Here is an 18,271-nt window from a genome sequence, read left to right on the forward strand (position 1 = left end):
CGGTGGCCGGCGGCGGCAGCGGCGGACGGGGGTGTTTGGAGGTCGGAAGGCCGCTATTGCGTAATCATCGGTCGGACGGCAAAAAAGGGAATTGGGGGGGGGGGGGGGGACGGGGCGCTGTGTGCTGTGTGCTGCGTGGGATGGGAATCGAGTCAGGAGGCACACACACAGCAGATGCACACACGCACACACGTCTGAGGATGTGAAGAGGCGTGTATGCGTAGAAGGACGAGGCAAACGGTGTGCGGTACGTGCGTTGCGGACGGTTGGTGTCGTGACGAATCCTGACTTGCAGGCTTGATCACTTTTCCCGGTTTTCTCCCCTTCTCGTCTCGGTCTCGGGAGAGGAAGGATTTGCTGTTGGGCTTGATGCCGACCTAGGCAGAGGAGGAAGAGGGTGAGCGGGCTGCTTGATTGCTAATGGAATGTCGAGACGAGGTTGGGAAGGACGGATTACTGGCGCAAAAACAGCGAATGGGACGATGGTCAGGCCCCCCCAAGTTTCACTGACAGGGCGCCGTTCACGTTCTCAGGTCGCCAGGCATTATTGTTGGCCGCTAAAACCGAGTCGTCGAGGCCTGGAGAAGGAAGGGAACGGGGACCCAAGGTGCCACCACCTAACGCAAAACCTCGATTATCAGGCACGAGTTCCAATGGGTGTCCACCTTTCTTTGGCCACCGCAGGCTCTCCTATTGGCTCCCCAGGGGGCACCCATCGTAGAGTCGCCTCCCATTGGCTCCGAACGGCGGGAGTTGAAATAGGTGCGCCATCATTGGGCAAGACCGCTCTCTTTCCGTGGAGCGTCTTCGAGTCCACCACTGTCTTCGGACTCGGCAGCTAAGGGACGGTCACAGCATAGCATTCAATCAATCCCCACGGGCACTACGGCGTGTCACTTTACCGTCTCCCTCTTATCTGGCCGTTGACCCAATGACGCAGCTCTGAATTACATCAGGCGAACGAACCCTGACAGTACACAAAAAGCAAAGCAACGTCAAAGATTACAGATGATATGATAGCGTAGATAGGGACCTCTCGTTGGTCCAAATGCACCGGCGCAGCTTCACGGACTGGGTCCCGTTATCGGCGCCGCCTTCTTTCCTCTGGTTTCCCCTCTTTCCTTCCTTCATTCCCGGCCCCGCCAATCAACCACACTCAACCAGCAGCCCGTCCGTCGGCAGTAAAGCAGAGAAGGAGCAGCAGCAGGAAGGAAGGGGGGGTTCGGTTCTTGTTGGTTGTCTCCCACGTTTTGATTCATCTGTTCCGTCACTCCAACATTCCAACACCACCACCACCACCACCACTAACGACCTACCTCAGTACATACCTTCGCGGCGACACCGAGCAACGAAAACCATTACAAACAGAAACACTGGCGCCGCTTTCCCTCGGCCGCTTTCGAACTTGGATTTTATTTTCGTTGGCACCACACGCGCACACGCACACCCCATAAGGCCCATGTGACCGCAATTGGGAACATGGGATACACCGGGATGCTTTCCCTTAACCTGGCCCCCTTCGGGCGTCATCCTGCCCACTCACCCACTTGAGCCGCTTATACCTGCGCTTAGGGGAACATACCTGCACTTAGAGGCATAGCGGCACGCCTCTGACTCCGACACCAAGAGTTTGGTTCCAGGTCATGGCCCGCGTCTTACGCTTCAGCTTTGGACATGCCATGTCATGTTTTTCCTTCTTGGTGGTCCATTTGCTCATTTTTTCACGACCTGATACCCGCCTCCGGCCGCTTTGTTGAGCGTGCTGGCCGTTGCCGCCGCCGCCGCCGCCCGCTTGCCCGCTCGCCTCCCTCTTCCTGGCCTGCTTGCTTGTCACGGTCCATGGTCGCTTTCTGCTTGACCCTATCCCATGTCATGTTCCCTCTGTCTGCCTGGCCTTGTTCTTTTAGTCAAGGACGCCCCCAAAGTCTGGGACCCATGTGCCGTCAGGGTATATTAAGCAAAGACCCCGCGATTTGCCCTTCGTCCCGGTCTCCCCTTCTCTTTGACTGTTTTCCTCTACCGAAAACCTTACTCCAACAGCCACCTGTCCCAAAGACACACTCTCTTTCTGACAACACGAATTGATGACCCCCAAACCCAATTGATACTCTCAACTTGTCTTTCCCCTGCCACTTCGTACTCTACGATACCCAAACAAACCACACAACTCTGAACCACCCAACCAACCAACTTACACCATGGCTCCCCACGCAAACGGCGGCGCCCCTCAGTCCAACGGCACCGCGTCCAGGTACCATGCCTCCTCCACCGACGGCGCGATCAAGACCGAGAACGAGTATGCCGCCCACAACTACCACCCTCTGCCCGTCGTCTTCTCCCGCGCGAGCGGCGTCCATGTCTGGGACCCCGAGGGCCGCCAGTACCTCGACTTTCTCTCCGCCTACAGTGCCGTCAACCAGGGCCACTGCCACCCGGAGCTCGTCAAGGCTCTGACCGAGCAGGCCGGCCGTCTGACCCTCAGCTCGCGCGCCTTCTACAACGATGTCTTCCCCAAGTGGGCCGAGAAGATCCGCGACGTGTTCGGCTACGACATGGTCCTGCCCATGAACACGGGCGCCGAGGCCGTCGAGACCGCCATCAAGATTGCGCGCAAGTGGGCATACAAGGTGAAGGGCGTCGAGCAGGGCAAGGCGCTGGTCTTCTCTGTCAACGACAACTTCCACGGCCGTACGGTTAGTATACTTTATGCTGTAGATGTGCGCGTGTTGCGTGGGACGTCGAAGCTAACCATTGGAAAACCAGATGACCGCCATCTCGCTGTCAGTCGACCCCGAGTCGAGAGACAACTACGGCCCCTACGTTCCTGGCATTGGCGCCGTGAACCCCTCCACCGGCAAGCCAATCCGCTACAACAACGTCGCCGATATTGAGGAGGTCTTCGAGGCGCACGGCAAGGACACCGCCGCCATTATCATCGAGCCGATTCAGGGCGAGGCCGGCGTGGTCGTGCCGGACGACGACTACCTAGTCAAGGTCTCGGAGCTGTGCAAGAAGCACAACGTGCTCTTCATTTGCGACGAGATCCAGACGGGTATTGGCCGCACGGGTCGCATGCTCTGCTCGCAGTGGGCGAACATCAAGCCGGATATGGTGACGCTTGGCAAGGCCATCTCGGGTGGCCTCTACCCCGTCAGCTGCGTGCTGTCCAGCAAGGAGGTGATGCTCGTCGTGGAGCCCGGCACGCACGGCTCGACGTACGGTGGTAACCCGCTCGGCTGCGCCGTGTCGATCCGCGCTCTCGAGATCATGGAGGAGGAGGACCTCACCGCCAAGGCCGAGAAGCTCGGTAACATCTTCAGAGACAGCATCAGGGCCTTCAACTCGCCCATCATTCAGACCGTACGCGGCAAGGGCTTGCTCAACGCCGTCGTGATTGACGAGTCTGCCGCGAACGGAAGGACTGCGTGGGATCTGTGCTTGCTGCTGAAGGCGAAGGGTGTTTTGGTATGTCACTTTTCCCCCCTCCCCCTCCCCCACTTTCCGGTCATGATGGCTAATGTTTGAATGGATAGGCCAAGCCCACGCACGGAAACATCATTCGCTTCGCGCCGCCTCTCGTCATCTCCGAGACGGACCTTCGCAAGGCGCTTAATGTCATCGGCGAAGCGCTCAAGGAGCTTCCCACCGTCGAGAAGGCTGCCGACCACTGAGTTGACCAGGGAAAGAACCTTCTGTGCGAGGGTGGTCGATGAGGCGAGGTGATACTTTTCACATCATAAGCGACCGAGTGAGTCGTCGCCCCCCGATGGCAAACGCGGGGAAGATGGTGTCTTGTCACACGACCAGAGCGCTGTGTGTGTGTGTGGCCCGTCAGATCTGAGGGGACTGCGGGGGAATGGTTGTTTCGTTTGATCTGTCCTGATTTAGGCATCCAACCCTATCACGGGGAGGGGAAAAGGCGTTGGGAGCCGTGTCTTCTCTTTCTTTGCATTCCGACGCCTGCTCCAGAGCGGGGAACACGATTGAAGCAACTGCAGAGTTCACGGTGCGCGCGCGCGTTCGCGCCAGGCAGCATTTCTTGGGGAATCATGGTCATTGGAAGCGGTTGCATATGATACGGTCCGGAGCATTGAGGCCCCTTTTTTGCGGGCTGCAAAGGTAGAAAGAATATGCATGTGCCGCTCGACCAAAAACAAAAGGCGACAGATTCCGATATGGTGGAATACACTTTTGAGTAGTAGATACAGAGCGAGAATCTCAGAGTGAGAGTATACACACACATAAAAAGAGATGATTACACCAAAGGCCCTTGGGTAGCTACGATGGAGTCGCACCTGTGTACAGTCTCGAAAGACACGCACGGATTCGGGAGGCTGCATGTGCATGTGTCGGTAGGTGGGAACACGTCGAGGTGCATGTTCCTTGTCCATTCCTACCCTCCCACCACCACCACCACCATCACGACGAAATGCGTTTGTCCTATTATGTTTCCCTGGTCTTTTCCGTGCTAATTCCCATGATCGAGTAGCCTACTTGTCGCGAGCTTCTCAAAGCACACACACACACACACACACACACACACACACACACTCATTCACTCACACAAGCTATCCAGTTCAGGCCTGCGCGGCCGTAGAGGTTGCGGCGTGGGGTCGGGTCTGGGATGATTGTCACCCTCCCCCCTCTCTGACGCCGTTAATTGAGGCCAAACATGTGTGTGTACTTTCATGGCATGTATCTTACCGGAATACTGGCCGGAGTCGCTGTTGGTTGTGGGAGTCAGACGGGGAAGGGAAGGGGATTGATTGATTTGCTTGGCGCGGGTTGGTCTAGGCAAGTGGATGGAGGTTGGGGTGGTGATGGTCTAGATGGTGCCATGGTTGAGGTGCATTGTTGGTCCAAAGTCGGTCCCCGTCAGCGAGCGGCCGATGGATGAGAGGTCTGGGTCGTCGTTCGTGGAACCTCAGGGTCTGGGTTTCTGGTGCGACCTTCAGGCGGCGATGCTGCGGAGCTGGAGCTGTGGTGTTGGACGATCTGGGGTAGGGTCTTGAAGATTGTGTGCTCTGTGTTAGCGGTGGTCTAGCTGTGAGCGGCTATGGCACGTATCATGATATCGTCGGTCATGTCAAGTGTATGTATCCCTCGTGTGACTCATCTTGGATAAGGCACAGTAACTACTGCGATGATCACCTTCAAGCAGCGTAGTCTATGAGGCTCCTCGAGTCTTACAAACTCGACCGGCTCAATGCTTGGTTGATTGTAACGTCATGTCCACTGGTGATCGCACATTCATGAGTAGGACCGGCGGAGGTGTATCGACGGGAGATTGCGGCTCTTGGGGACACCTTGACGGACCAGCCCGTCTCTTGTGGCCAGGTGTGCGGAGAGAGTCGGTGTAGGGGTCGAGATCTCCTACCTAGTCGGCCGGCGCGCCCTTGGGCTAGGGTCTTCCCTTGCTCGATGTCGCGAGGCAAGTGCCTGGACTGGGACTGTCGATGCCTAGGCGATTACCTAGTCGAGTCGAGTTCGGCCGATTTACCAAGGCACACCCGTCTGTCTGCCTACTGCCGGGGGAGAAGTGCAAGCTGTGATGCACAGTACTTCCATCAGCCAAAAGCACAAACGGCCTCTTGAATCGTCGCACAGCATCTTGACGGCCTCTTCAGGGCATGCGTGTAGGCAGAAGCAACGAGATGACGTAGACTGCGGGAGGCTGATCAGACGGGCGCTTGCAGTCTCGACCGCCGAGACGCCGTCTAAGCCAGCAGATGCCCGGAACCCCAGACGATGCTATCGCGTAAGTGGAGCTGATGACTCTATGAACCCCTGGCGAAAGGGGGAAAAAGGAAGCATGCTCGATAGAGCACTGTCGTGTGCTCGTGGCCAGCTGTGCCTGCATCGACGCCAGGTCTCCCCTTTAATCGCAGCCAACCTTGGACCGCAGACGGACGGGACGAAAGTGGCGATTCAAGGCAGCTGACCGTTCCCCAGGCTTCATCGTGGAGCCGCATCCCATCCTTGGTTCCGTGAATGCTTGGTTGCCCCGTCATCTCACCTCCGGGTTTGAAGCTGCTCCGAACAGGCAGGTGTCCCACAGTCATTGGGGTGGGTGATTGGCTACGACGATAAGCTGGGGGATTCGTCGATCGCTGCCGGCGAGGCTGTCATTTTGGCGCTAGGACCTCGGGTGATGCGGGCATCCACCTCTTCTACTGCGTATCTTTCCAAGGGGGTGGGCAGCTCTTGGAGCACGCGGGGATGGGTCCCCGTCTTGCGTGTTCAGGGAGGATAGAGAGGGAAGATCGCCACGGGGGCGCAGGGAAATAGTCCTAGTTCTATCGAGTGACCAGTCGGAACGTTTGCTCCTGGCCTTCGCAGGAGGTCCTATTCTCACTTGAGAGTTGAGCTTGAAGTGATGAGTGATAGATTGCAACTAAGACTGAGTAGACAATGGAATTGTAAGGGCTGCAGTCCAGGACGGAGGCGAGCTGGTGATGGAACGGAGAATGGATGACGGCTCCGAGGACGCGGCGCCCTGTTCGGATTGCCGTTTTGGGGCAGCGAATGGCACTTGCATGGGGGGGAGCTGGCAGCTGCAGCGGGCGAGACAAAAGTGTCTTGGAAGTGGGTTGCCCCATCGATGTCAGTTTGCCAGGCACAGCAGACGCGACTTCGACAAGACTCTGTGTCTCTCTCTCTCTCTGTGTCTCTCTGCCTTGGCCTCTTGAGGAGCTTCGCCCTCCTTCCAGGCTCTAATAAGAAACACTGTGAGAAGGTATCAACATGTGGGGCGTTTGCTGATTCGAGACCACAGTCGGTGATGTCAACGGGTTTCATGGCCCCCGAAACAGGGTTTTGACAGGTTGAGAGATTGAAGCCTGGGGCATCAACGGGTGATTGGGGGACGGAGATGAGAGTCTCGTTTGGCTTGTGGTATGGTTCTGCTGATGAGCTGGGCTTAATGGTGGTTCGTGCGAACCTGTGGATAATACCAAGCGAAAGATGGGAGAAAACGCAACGGACAGATGAGCTGGAGCGGTGGTTGCCTGTGTCCACACAGCAGATATGCACTGGCGCCATGATTGGGATGGCGGCAGCTCCATGAGTAGCACCTAGACAACGGGCGACGGGGAGGTGTGTTGGCCTGGGGCACTTGTGCGTCGTCGTCGTGGTTGATGGTGCAGCACGGTACTTTGCGGTATTGGGGTTTGGCGAGAGCTTGGAAGCACAGGCGACGTTCCCGTTGGCTCATGGGCTGTTTGAGCCATGCGTGGACGAGTAAGGCAGCTGCAGTACCAACGATCCCCGAGAGCCCGATCATGGTGACATGATATGTATGGCTGGGGTGTCGTGTCCAGGGTTAATCGTTTGGACAACTGGAACCGCGTAGTGTAGACCAGGAGGACTTATTAGGCTCTGCGTCTTATCTCGTCCCATCGAGCGGGAAGTAGACGGAACAACCACGGTCAGCGCTAACACTTGACACGATGCGTAGACTTGAAGAAACGCAAAAAGTGGACAAAGTCGGTCCCCTGCGATATGTATGGAGCATGCTGCCCGAGGCCGCGATCCGGTTGGCTGGAGAAGTGACGGACAGCTGGCGCCAGGCATACCGGTGACAGACGAGCAACCTCAAAATAAGGTGGCTTGACTTTCTCTGGGGATTGTTGAGAGATGCGAGCCTGAAGGAAGGCCTGAGAGCCTTGGAGCCTGAGAGGTAAGGTAAGTCGAGGTGAGGCAAGCAGCAAGGCGAGCCAGGCCATGCTGCAACCTAGCTCAACCGGTCAATGAGAGTGCTGGGCTGCAGGCGATGTGAATGCGCAAAGTTCGTTACGAAGTATGGGGCGGGCTTGCGTTTGCCGTTAGTCAACATTGGACCAGATGTCGACTGGATCTGACAAGGGGTGTTGTTTGGACCAAAACCTAGGTAGCTGTAGAGAACAGAGGCACTGTGTGTTAATGTTTCGAGATGACAATCAACAATGACGAGACCCGGTTGTGCTGCGCTCCGGAATCCACTGGCACAGTCGAGACTCATGGCAGGACTTGCTTTGCGCCTGGTTGATTTGTGGGCGGCCAGGCAGGTATTGCGCCATGGCTCAGCGGGATGATGGGACTCGACGGTTGAAGGTTGCGGTGGCTTGACATGAGGCAGTTGAGTTGCCGAAACGATTTCCAACCGGCCACCTCTTTTCGCGATGGCTTTAATGAATAGCGGGAGCCACTGGGTGCCTAGCGGATGTCGTTTTCACATGAGATCGATTTGTTGGTGCAACATCCCCAGAAGCACATGTTTGCCGTGTTGGTGAAGACGGGAGTGTGAGATACGATAAGGGTAGCGCGGCGACTATCAAGGTGGACTGGGTTGCTGGAGAGCGAGACAACAGATCGATGGATGGATGCGTCCCTGAGTCCACCCGGCGATACTGTGGTTGAGTGGGCAAAGGTGTGCGTAGCGTGCCTGGGGTGATGAAAGTACCGGTACCTTGTCTTGGCTTGGAGATGTATTGAAACGCCGCGTACCGTGAATCCGAAAGTCGGCAGGCAGACGGGAGCCGGTAGCAGCGCAGTAGCAGCGGACACCTTTATGCGTCAGGGCGTTCTGGCGTGCGTCTGGAAGGGCGGATGGAATGGAATGGGGGGGACTGTGGACTGCTGCATCGTGCCCATTCGTCCGTTTCGTCGGTGAGAGCCTCCCGTCGATGAGGTGGAAGAATTCGGAGGTAAAGCAGCGGAGGCACTGTACTGCGTACACTACCGCAGTAGGTTCTCTCTCTACCTACCTGTTTGGAAGCAAGCAGGTGGAGAGAGTTCCATCTGCAAAGGCTGTTACAGGGGAGAAGAGGGTCGCTGGAGTCATTCAAAGTGGTGCGACTGCGGCAGCCGAGTGAAGGAAGAGGTGACAGGCTCGGGGGTGAAGGCGAAGTGTGTGCATGGAGATGGAGATGGAGAAGGGAGAGAATGGGGTCCGAAGACCGGGGTATCTGTCGCGTCGACGACGTTATGATGAAATGTGCCTGCCTCACTGCCTCACACTTCAGCATCCGTACTATGAAAGGCAAAGCAGAACCAGAAGGGACGAGCGGCCAGGCGAGAGGTGTTCCAGCCGCCAAAGTGAATCGCCGACGGTGCTACTGTGCTGTAGGCATAATTACATAGTAAAATGGAGGTAAGTACCTTTGTACCTCCCTTGGTGCTGCATGGGGGAAGCTACGCCTGACCTCAGGAACCCAGTGACATCCAGCGACACCCGTGAGGGCTGGTTTGACATTGATGAGGAAAGAGGCTTGGACGACGGACGGCATGGCTACGAGGCGTTGCTGTTGCTTCATACTGCGCATAGGGCTCGAGAGAGGTATTCCATGGCAACGTGAGATGAGCAATAACAACACCCAGAGAGAACTGACTGACGCTCGGCTCGGCTCAGCTTGACCCAGCCCAGGGACCTACCCTTTTCTCTCTTGATCGTCAAGACCGTGGATACATACATACAGTCTGGAGAGTTCCCTGAAGGTGCAGGCAGAGTGCAGACCAAGTGCCAGAAAATAGAGGTGCCAGGCACCCAGGCCAGATGCGCTGTCGGCGCTTTCCCAAATACGGAAGTTAGGCGAGTTCGGGGAGTGGACCTGCCTGGCAATCTGGATGCAAACACCGAAACGGCTTCCGAGATCTGTCACTGGTTTGACAACAGCAAGAGGACGGTAAAAAGGTACATGCCGGGGACCCAAAAAGGAGATGGAGATATGGAAAGAGAGGGTGAAAGAAAGAGAGAGAGAGAGAGAGAGAGACACCAGACACCAGACACCAGACACCAGACACCTGGGGCGACAGGACAGGGCAATTGGGCTGGGCAGGGCAGGTTGTTGCGAGTGTCTTATCGCGATACATGAGCCTTATCGCGCCATGATGGCATTTGAGTGCTGCAGCAGCCAATACCCCTACCTCTTCTACCTCCATACCTAGGTAAGGTGCCTGCCTTGTCACTACAGTGTATGCGAATGCACCACTGCGTAAGGTGCTGCGCGACCGAGACCGGACTTGTACAGGCTAGGTATCCCTCTCCAATCACATCCCCGCTTCACGGCCAGAAAGGCACCAAAGAGACCCCTGATCAGTGACCACGAGGATACGAGCGGGGCGGCCGCGATGCACCTGCAATGGCTGTTCCAGCGTCCGGAGCGGCAACACTGAGGCACAAAGATACGTACCTTGCCTAAGGTACCCTGGGTGAGGTACCTAGGTTTCCCAAGTGTACTCCTGAGCAAGTACTTTACAAGCCGGGAAGTACATGGGCTGCTTCTCCACATCAACCGCTGCGCAGCGCATCACGAGCCCCGAACCCAAGGAACAGACGCCCAGGATAGGTCACTGTCGTCGCTTGTTGGATGTGGTCACTGGACGAGTCCCTCTCTCTCGCAATGCTTTGTATTGTTCTCACACCTCACCTTGGCCGAATCACATCACCCTCGACGTGCTATTGCTGTTGCTGCCGGTCCCCCTTCTTTTGAACAATACACTCACCACCTAAACCCCCAAAAAGGCACACCGGCAATCTGTAAACCCAGAATCCAGCGTCTAGATCGACTCATACAGCTTGCTTCTTCGTCGTCGCCTGCTGTCCCACCCGCCGGCATCATATCGCATATCGCACATCCCGACTTGACTTTCTGGGACCTGTTTGTGTGTCTGTCTGTCTGTCTGTCTGTCTGTCTGTCTGTCTGTTCGTGTTCGATAGACCGCCCGACAAACACACAGAGTCCATCATATCAGCGGCACCACCACCACAGCGACAGGCGACCGCGGCGACCGCATCTCGCGCTACCGTGCCGCTAAGTTAGATAGGCAGCGAGGTGCTACCCTTTATCGCATCGCATCAATCACACCCACTTCCACCTCCACGGGCCACACGCCGTGTCGTGAGGTGCACAAGGTGATCCACTCTGGCTGGACTCGCTATCTAATCGGCCTGATCCACTTCCACCTGGCTCCCCATCCCATCCATCCTCTCCATCCTCGTCACTTGTCTCTGTTCCTGCTGCTCCTGCTGCACCTGTCACTCTCCTCGGCGCGTCCCTTCTTCTACATCCTCTGCCCATCTCCTCGTCCACCTCTCCCTCTCTCTTCCTCTATCCTCGCCTTCAACTTCGACCTCGACCATTTTCTTTCCCCCCCACCGGCCCTACCGCGCGCCCTTCCACACCCACGAAATCCCTCGACTTCTCTGCCCTATCTTCTCTTCTCGGCTTGCCCTCGTGCGCCTACATCACCGATTTCCCGGACCCCGTTTGTACCGCTGCCGTTTGTCCTCCCGTCTTCACTATACCACTCGCCTCTCCATCAGGGTACAAAAAAAGTACAAACCACTGCGTCCTTGATAGCTCCGAGTCATTAGCTTGACCTTGGACTTTGCCTGACTCTTACTCCCAAAAGGTACAGTCTTCCTCCAAACTCTCCAATACCTTGCTTTGAGAGCCTCAAACCGTTGAGTACTTCACATGGGCCAAGCTAGCCTCCTGTTCTAACGCTCACCGTCCATTCGTATTAGTCACAACAGGACTCCTCGAGGCGTCTCCCACCTTCTCCCACCTTGCCTCCGATCGCCTCTCTCTTCATCACCTCATCCTCAAAGCCACTTCGTCGGCCCATCTTTCACCGTGTTCGACTTGCATCCCGTCCTCCACCTATCGACCGTGTTGTCGAGACGATACCGCCGCCTTCCTGCACTCTCCGTACACGGACGCCACGACGGTCCCCGCTTCTACCCTTCGAGCGCTTCCTCGACTCTGCATCGACCTGGTGTGCGTGCGCTCCCGACCTATCGGATAGCTGCCGCCTTGTCTACCGTACCTGCCTACCTTACCGAAGCAACACATTCAGGGTTCTCGCCGCTGCTCGAAGCTCTGCCTACTTCTTTTGACTTGCCTTCTACACCCATTTAATCACCACAGATCCATCGCCAGCATTCTCTCTTCCACGACCCTGTATGTGTACATGACGACGCCACCCGCCGCCGACGTCTTTTGCATAGCATAGGCCCCTCGGCCTGAACACACTCCGCCCGAAGTCGCCCCTGTTCTTGACAACTTCAACAGGCGATCAAAATGGCGGAGAGACTCCCAACTTCGTCCTCGTCAGGACGCAGGCGACGCGAAGCCGATGCCTCCATTGGTGATTTCGTTATTGGAGGAGAAATCGGCAAGGGCAGCTTTGCCCAGGTGTACAGTGGTTACCACAAGGTTCGTAAGCTCCTCGCCTGTTGTTGAGGCCTATAACGGGGCCTGTTTCTTTTGGTGTTGGCTGTTCGGTTCCCGGTGACTCATAACTCGTCGATCTTGATGAGCTGACCATCATCCCTTGACAGAGCTCCAAAGCAACTGTCGCGATCAAGTCGGTCGAAACCGGACGCCTGAACAACAAGCTCAGAGAGAACCTGTATGGCGAGATTCAGATCCTCAAGACTCTGCGCCATCCTCATATCGTCGCTCTCCACGACTGTGTCGAGTCGGCAACACACATCAATCTGGTCATGGAATACTGTGAGCTTGGCGACCTGTCGCTCTTTATCAAGAAGAGGGACAAGCTAAGCAGCAATCCTGCAACCCATGACATGGCGAGAAAGTACCCCGTCACACCAAACTCAGGTCTGCACGAAGTCGTTACTCGCCACTTCTTGCAACAACTGGGCAGCGCCCTCAAGTTCCTACGAGAGCGAAACTACGTCCATCGAGACGTTAAGCCTCAGAATCTACTTCTCTTGCCATCACCCAAGTTCAGAGAAGAGCACTCGCGTCCAATCTTGACTGCTAGTCAGGACTCATTGATTCCTAATGCCGGCTTGGCCTCTCTGCCAATGCTGAAGCTCGCAGACTTCGGTTTCGCTCGTGTTTTGCCATCTACTTCGCTTGCGGATACTCTTTGCGGTTCGCCACTGTACATGGCCCCTGAAATTCTCCGTTACGAGCGATACGATGCCAAGGCCGATCTTTGGTCTGTTGGTACGGTGTTGTACGAGATGATCACCGGACGCCCTCCTTTCCGTGCTAGGAACCACGTGGAGTTGCTCCGGAAGATTGAAAGCGCCGAGGATCGGGTTAAGTACCCGAAAGACCTTGTCGTCAGCAAGGAACTTGTCAAGCTCATCAGCAAACTTCTGACAAGGGCGCCTGTCGAACGCATGAGATTCGAAGACTTCTTCAATGACCCGATCGTAGTCGGCCCCATCCCCGGAGTGGTCGAGGACGACATTCCAAAGCCGGAGGTCAAACCTTCCAGAGACCTTCGATCCCTCGGCAGGTCCGACTCAACATCTTCGCTGTCTCGCCGCTTATCCTTGCGCCGTCAGACCGAGAATGAAACTGTACGTGAGGAAGGTGAATCGCCAAGGTCGCCCCGTGAGAAACCCCTGAGATCTCCCAGGTTGTCAGGTCCGAGTGAAGGCCGCGCTCAGCAAGCTGCCGATGCGACAGCTCGTGTAAGCCAGTCACCAGGACAGGAAACTGGGGACGGACTTGGAATTCGACGTCCCGCTATGCCACAACCCTCCACCTCAGCACCTGCTCGTCCTCACAGGCTGTCCAATGCAGCCAGCAACCGACCTGCCGCCCGCGCATCTGCGTCGCCTCCGACCTCATATCTCAATGAGAGAAAACTGCGGCCGGTCACGGAGAGAAGTATGACAGAGCAAGAAAAGGCGGCTCAGGATGTTGCCTTTGAAAGAGACTACGTTGTTGTTGAGAAGAAGCACGTGGAGGTGAACGCCTTTGCAGATGAAATGGCGGCTAATCCGCGCTTGACTTCTCTCTCACCCAAGACCGGGCAGATGATTCGTCGCGCCACACAACAAGGTCCTCCGACTTCGACCACAGGCGCAGGCCGTGTGCAGCCTTCAAATGCCGTGCAGATCGCCTCAGGCAAGGGACGCCACGATCGTCGTGACTCTTACGATAGCAAGAACTTCTCGGCAAGCCCCACGACTCAAGGATTCATTGCCAAGGCGATTTCAGATGCCAGCGTTCGTCTGTTCGGCTTCAAGGTCCCACAACATGTTCTGGGCGGCAAGGGTGCCTCTCCGCCTCTCTACAGTCCATTCCCAGCGTACCCGACACCATCGGGTCCCGTTGCGCTGATTGGTGACGGCAAGCAGAGCGCACCAGTTGACGAAGATGCCCGAGCTGTGAAACTGATTCAGGATTTCGCCCATCGCAGTGACTGCGTCTATGGATTTGCCGAGGTGAAGTACAAGCAGCTTTTCCCGCTTGCCCCCTCTATGGATCACGGTCTTGGTGGCGCGCCTGCCGACCAGTTGACGGGAGAGGAGGACGGGCTCACCATTGAGGCCGAAGTCCTTCTCTCGGAAGAGGCCTTGGTTCTTTATGTCAAAGCTTTGACGCTGCTTGCCAGGGCCATGGACGTTGCAAGTCTCTGGTGGTCGCGAAAGACTCGCGGTGACTCCACGGGCGTTGCTGCTGCCGAGGTTTCCAAGGAGAGCCTTGCACAACGCATCAACTCTACCGTACAATGGGTCCGGGGCCGCTTTAACGAAGTCTTGGAGAAGACGGAGGTTGTCCGGCTCAAGCTCATTGCCGTCCAGCAGAAGCTCCCCGATGGTCACCCAAGCCACCCCAACAACCACGGGGGAGAGTCTGCTTCCTCGACCGCGTCCGGCACGAGGGATGTCTACCTCGCACCTGGTATCAGCGCGGAGAAGCTTATGTACGACCGAGCCTTGGAGATGAGTCGTACGGCAGCCATCGATGAGATTACAAACGAGAACCTTGAAGGCTGCGTTACCTACTACGTCACTGCCATTCGTATGCTTGAGGCTGTCCTAGACAACGATGAGGACACGGTCAAGCGAAGGTACTCCGCCTCGAGCAAGGAGCTTGTTCGAGAGGAGGTGTCTAGCGATCTGGACAGTGACGACCAACAGGTTGTTAATCGAAGTAAGTCTCTCTGCCCTTATTACTGCGATCCATCAGCAAGCTAACAACCCGCAGTGATTCAAATGATTACTGGACGCCTGTCGACCGTCCGCAAGAAGATGGCGATGATTGCCGAGGCATCGCGATCTCAACAGGCTATGCAGCTTCCAGTGCGGAAGCGAAGTGGCGATGTTACGCCGCGCAGCGTGCCCTCATATGCTTCTTAAAGGGAAGCTGGCACCAATCTGAGCATGGCTCCCATTGACTGAAACGACTTTTAAAACAACACATTCTGCCTCACGGCCACGAACTTTAACTTCTGCTTTACATGGGCCTGGAGGATTCCTGTGACACGAATCTCGGATGGCAAGAGAAATCGGACAGGAGAACGGGTCAGACTTTTCATGCACCGGCGTTGGGGAAGGCAAACCGGCATATCATCGGTTCCAACCATTTCTTTATCATCAAGGCCTGTTTTTTTGCTTCTTATTATCTCCATTGGCGTTGGGAATCTGCAAACTGCGAGGGTTTCTTCCGCAGCTACGGAACAATCACGGTAGTTCTTTTTTTGGCGTCCGCACGAGGGCAGGTAAGGGAAAACACAGTACCTTGAACCGGCATAGCAGCTTGGCTTTCATTGTATTCTTCTCGTCACACCAGGATGGCCACGGAAGGATGATGGCAGGTTTACGGCCGTCCTGCTGAGAGGCGGTACGTTGGACACTAACGGATGAATGTTGCATACCCTTTGAGGTTTTGCTCGCAGACACTGGATCTGCTTTCCTTTCTAGTTGTGTCAAAAATGAGATAACATTTCAGCCACTTTCTCTTGATCCGTGACGAATCTTGTGTAAACTCATTTGTTCATCATTTGTCGCGTCTGGCAGGTAAGTGGCACTATCTTAACCATCATCCAAAGAAAGTAGACCAACACCGAAACATCAGTTCATTCACCAAGGTATGATTTCGCTATGCCTAGCCCGCAAAACAGGGATCCCAGGTACGTCGGAATGCCTGCCGGCGTCGGAGGTGAGCGAAAGTGGATCTCATCACCCCAAAGCCGACCTCATGCGCCCCGGATAACGCAGACAAGTTCACGTCTTGCAGGATGTTTCACTGATACCCATTTGCAGCTCTTTAGCTTCCGTGTTGTGCCACCTGTAGACAAATCCCAGGTCGGGGAGTCAAAGGGTATCAAAGCCTCAAGATGCCGGCTGGGCAGCGGAGGTCCAACGTTCGGCGGAGCAACGTAACGGCCTGTCATCGGTTCAAGTCTCGCAAGCAGCGGTGCGACCAGAACATCCCGGCGTGCTCCAACTGCGAGCGCGCCGGCGTGGAGTGTGTGGGCACCGACATTGACGGCCGAGTGGCGCCCAGAAGGTCGACCCTTTTTCCCTTCCGGCGCACACCTCCGGAAACACCATTCCGTTGCCATGTAGCTAACTAGACCGGCACATCAGCTACATCAAGAGCTTGGATGATCGCATCGCCCAGCTGGAAACGCAGTTGATGTCACACGGTCTCCGGGACCAGAGCCATGATACGCCAACCTCTGTAGACTTCTCAGCGGTCGTCACTCATGGCATGTCCAACTCGCCTTCTTCGCAAGGCCACAAGAGCCAGGCGGACGAGGACCTCGTCGGTCAGATTGTCCTTGACTCACTCCGGGCAGACTACTTCTCCAGTGCAATAGCAAACCACAATGGCCTCTCGCTGCTCAACTCTTTGCTATCGGGCCCCATCACCAAGGTCTCGCGGCCCGGGCTCAGGTCAGACCACCGCACCCTCTTCGAGGATCTGCCGTACTAGACGCGGATAGACATGCCGCGGGGCGAGGCCGCCAGCCGGCTTATAGACACATACTTTGAGCACTGCGACTTCTTCTCCCCCATCCTCCCGTCAAAGGAGCACCTGGCCGCAATGATGGAGCCCCTGTACGACGCTCCCGCGAACCTACCGCCCAGTAGCAGCCACTTGCTGTCGAAGGCGAAGTTCAGGGCGTCCATGATCTTCGTCACGGCGATCCTCCTCATCAACAGGACGGACCCGTCGGTGCCCGTGGAGAGGTCCCACGTGTACTTCGCCGCCGCGATGCACATGCTCTCCCAGGACCCGGCCGCCGTCTGCACCGGCGACCTCGACCACCTCGTCGACCTGCTCCTCATCGTGCAGTACTGCTGCTTCAGCCCGAACCTCACCGCCGCGTGGCACTTCCTCGGCCTCGCGACCCGCCTCGCCGTCGAGCTGGGCCTCCACAACGAAAGGCAGCAACGACAACAAGGCGCTGCCGCCGCCGCCGCCGTCGCTCTGGATCCGGCCCTGGTCGAGGAGCGGCGCTGGGTCTTCTGGGTGACGTACACCTTCGAGCGCAACCTCTGCGTCATATTAGGTCGGCCATTCTCGATCCCGGACGAGGCCATCGAGACCCCGCTGCCCCCGGAGCCCATCGGCAACCCGCAGCGCGCGCAGGCGCTGCACCTGATCAAGGCGCGGCGCTTCGAGTCCGAGATCTACGCGACGCTGCGGCAGCGGCAGCCCGCCGGCGCGCCGCTGGACAAGACCGCCTGGCGCTCGAGCATCACTGCCCGGCTGCGCGACTGGTTTGCGTCCATACCGCCTCCGCCGCTGGACTGCGCGAGCGGCAGCAGCCAGCTGATGCCGCAGCAGATATTTGGCGGCTTCTTCCACAACGCGTTCGTGAACGTGTACTACCCGTCGCAGCACTTCCCGGACCTGAGCGCGGCGGACGTTTGGGCGCTTGCACGGCATGCCGCGGAGAGCGTGGCGTGCTATAAGAACTCGTTCCGGTCGCGCGAGCTGCGGTTTTACTGGCGGTGTATACATAGCCTGTTCAAGGCGGGCGTGGCGCTGGTGTACTGCATCCGCGTGGCGGCGACTCTCCCGCAGCAGCAGCAGGGGGAGGGGGAGGAGATGAATGTGCCGAATTTGGTGGATACGGTTAATGACTGCTCGTCCATCATCTGGGCCATGGTCGAGCGGTATCCGCAGGGCCAGGCGTACCGGGACGTATTTGAGAGTCTGGTCAACTCAGTTTTGGGTAAGGACGGCGGTGACCAGGTGCAGCAGCAGCAGCAGCCGTCTTTGGTTCAGCATCAGCAGGCGAGTGCCGGTGATGAGCAGGAGCATTCGATCTTTGACTCGTTGTTTGCGGCGGCGTCGGAGGATACGGATCTGCCGTTTACCGCGATCGAGGCGCTGTCTTGGGGGTTTGCGCAGCCGTCTCCTGCTGGGTGAGGTTGAGTGGCTTTTGCCGGCTTCTTATTCCCTGATATTCGCATCTCATCCCGTATCTTTCCAGCCACGACGTAATCGCAAGACAGCAACGGGGCTGTGAGAGGTCGATTCTACTTAGGGGCTTGGACGTTGGT

General features: G+C 56.8%; 3 protein-coding genes across 3 annotated transcripts; all 3 read left to right on the plus strand.

Annotated features, from left to right (window-relative positions):
• Nucleotides 1-2,198: 2,198 nt before the first annotated feature.
• On the plus strand, nt 2,199-3,671 carry otaA (Ornithine aminotransferase; the record flags this gene model as incomplete). The annotated part of the gene is made up of 3 exons (XM_037316746.1): nt 2,199-2,693; nt 2,764-3,465; nt 3,534-3,671. 3 exons carry the CDS (start codon nt 2,199-2,201, stop codon nt 3,669-3,671), a joined length of 1,335 nt encoding a protein of 444 aa, XP_037184487.1.
• Nucleotides 3,672-4,283: 612 nt separating this feature from the next.
• On the plus strand, nt 4,284-4,770 carry CGCA056_v001487 (uncharacterized protein; the record flags this gene model as incomplete). Its single annotated transcript, XM_037316747.1, has 3 exons — nt 4,284-4,426; nt 4,490-4,543; nt 4,566-4,770. The coding sequence occupies 3 exons, from the start codon at nt 4,284-4,286 to the stop codon at nt 4,768-4,770; spliced, it is 402 nt and encodes a 133-aa protein (XP_037184488.1).
• Nucleotides 4,771-12,062: 7,292 nt separating this feature from the next.
• On the plus strand, nt 12,063-15,109 carry ATG1 (Serine/threonine-protein kinase ATG1; the record flags this gene model as incomplete). The annotated part of the gene is made up of 3 exons (XM_037316748.1): nt 12,063-12,197; nt 12,323-14,903; nt 14,958-15,109. The coding sequence occupies 3 exons, from the start codon at nt 12,063-12,065 to the stop codon at nt 15,107-15,109; spliced, it is 2,868 nt and encodes a 955-aa protein (XP_037184493.1).
• Between the last annotated feature and the right edge of the window lie 3,162 nt (nt 15,110-18,271).

The sequence above is a fragment of the Colletotrichum aenigma genome (genome assembly GCF_013390185.1).
Source record: "Colletotrichum aenigma strain Cg56 chromosome Unknown KSG_Cg56_contig01, whole genome shotgun sequence".
NCBI lineage: Eukaryota > Fungi > Ascomycota > Sordariomycetes > Glomerellales > Glomerellaceae > Colletotrichum > Colletotrichum aenigma.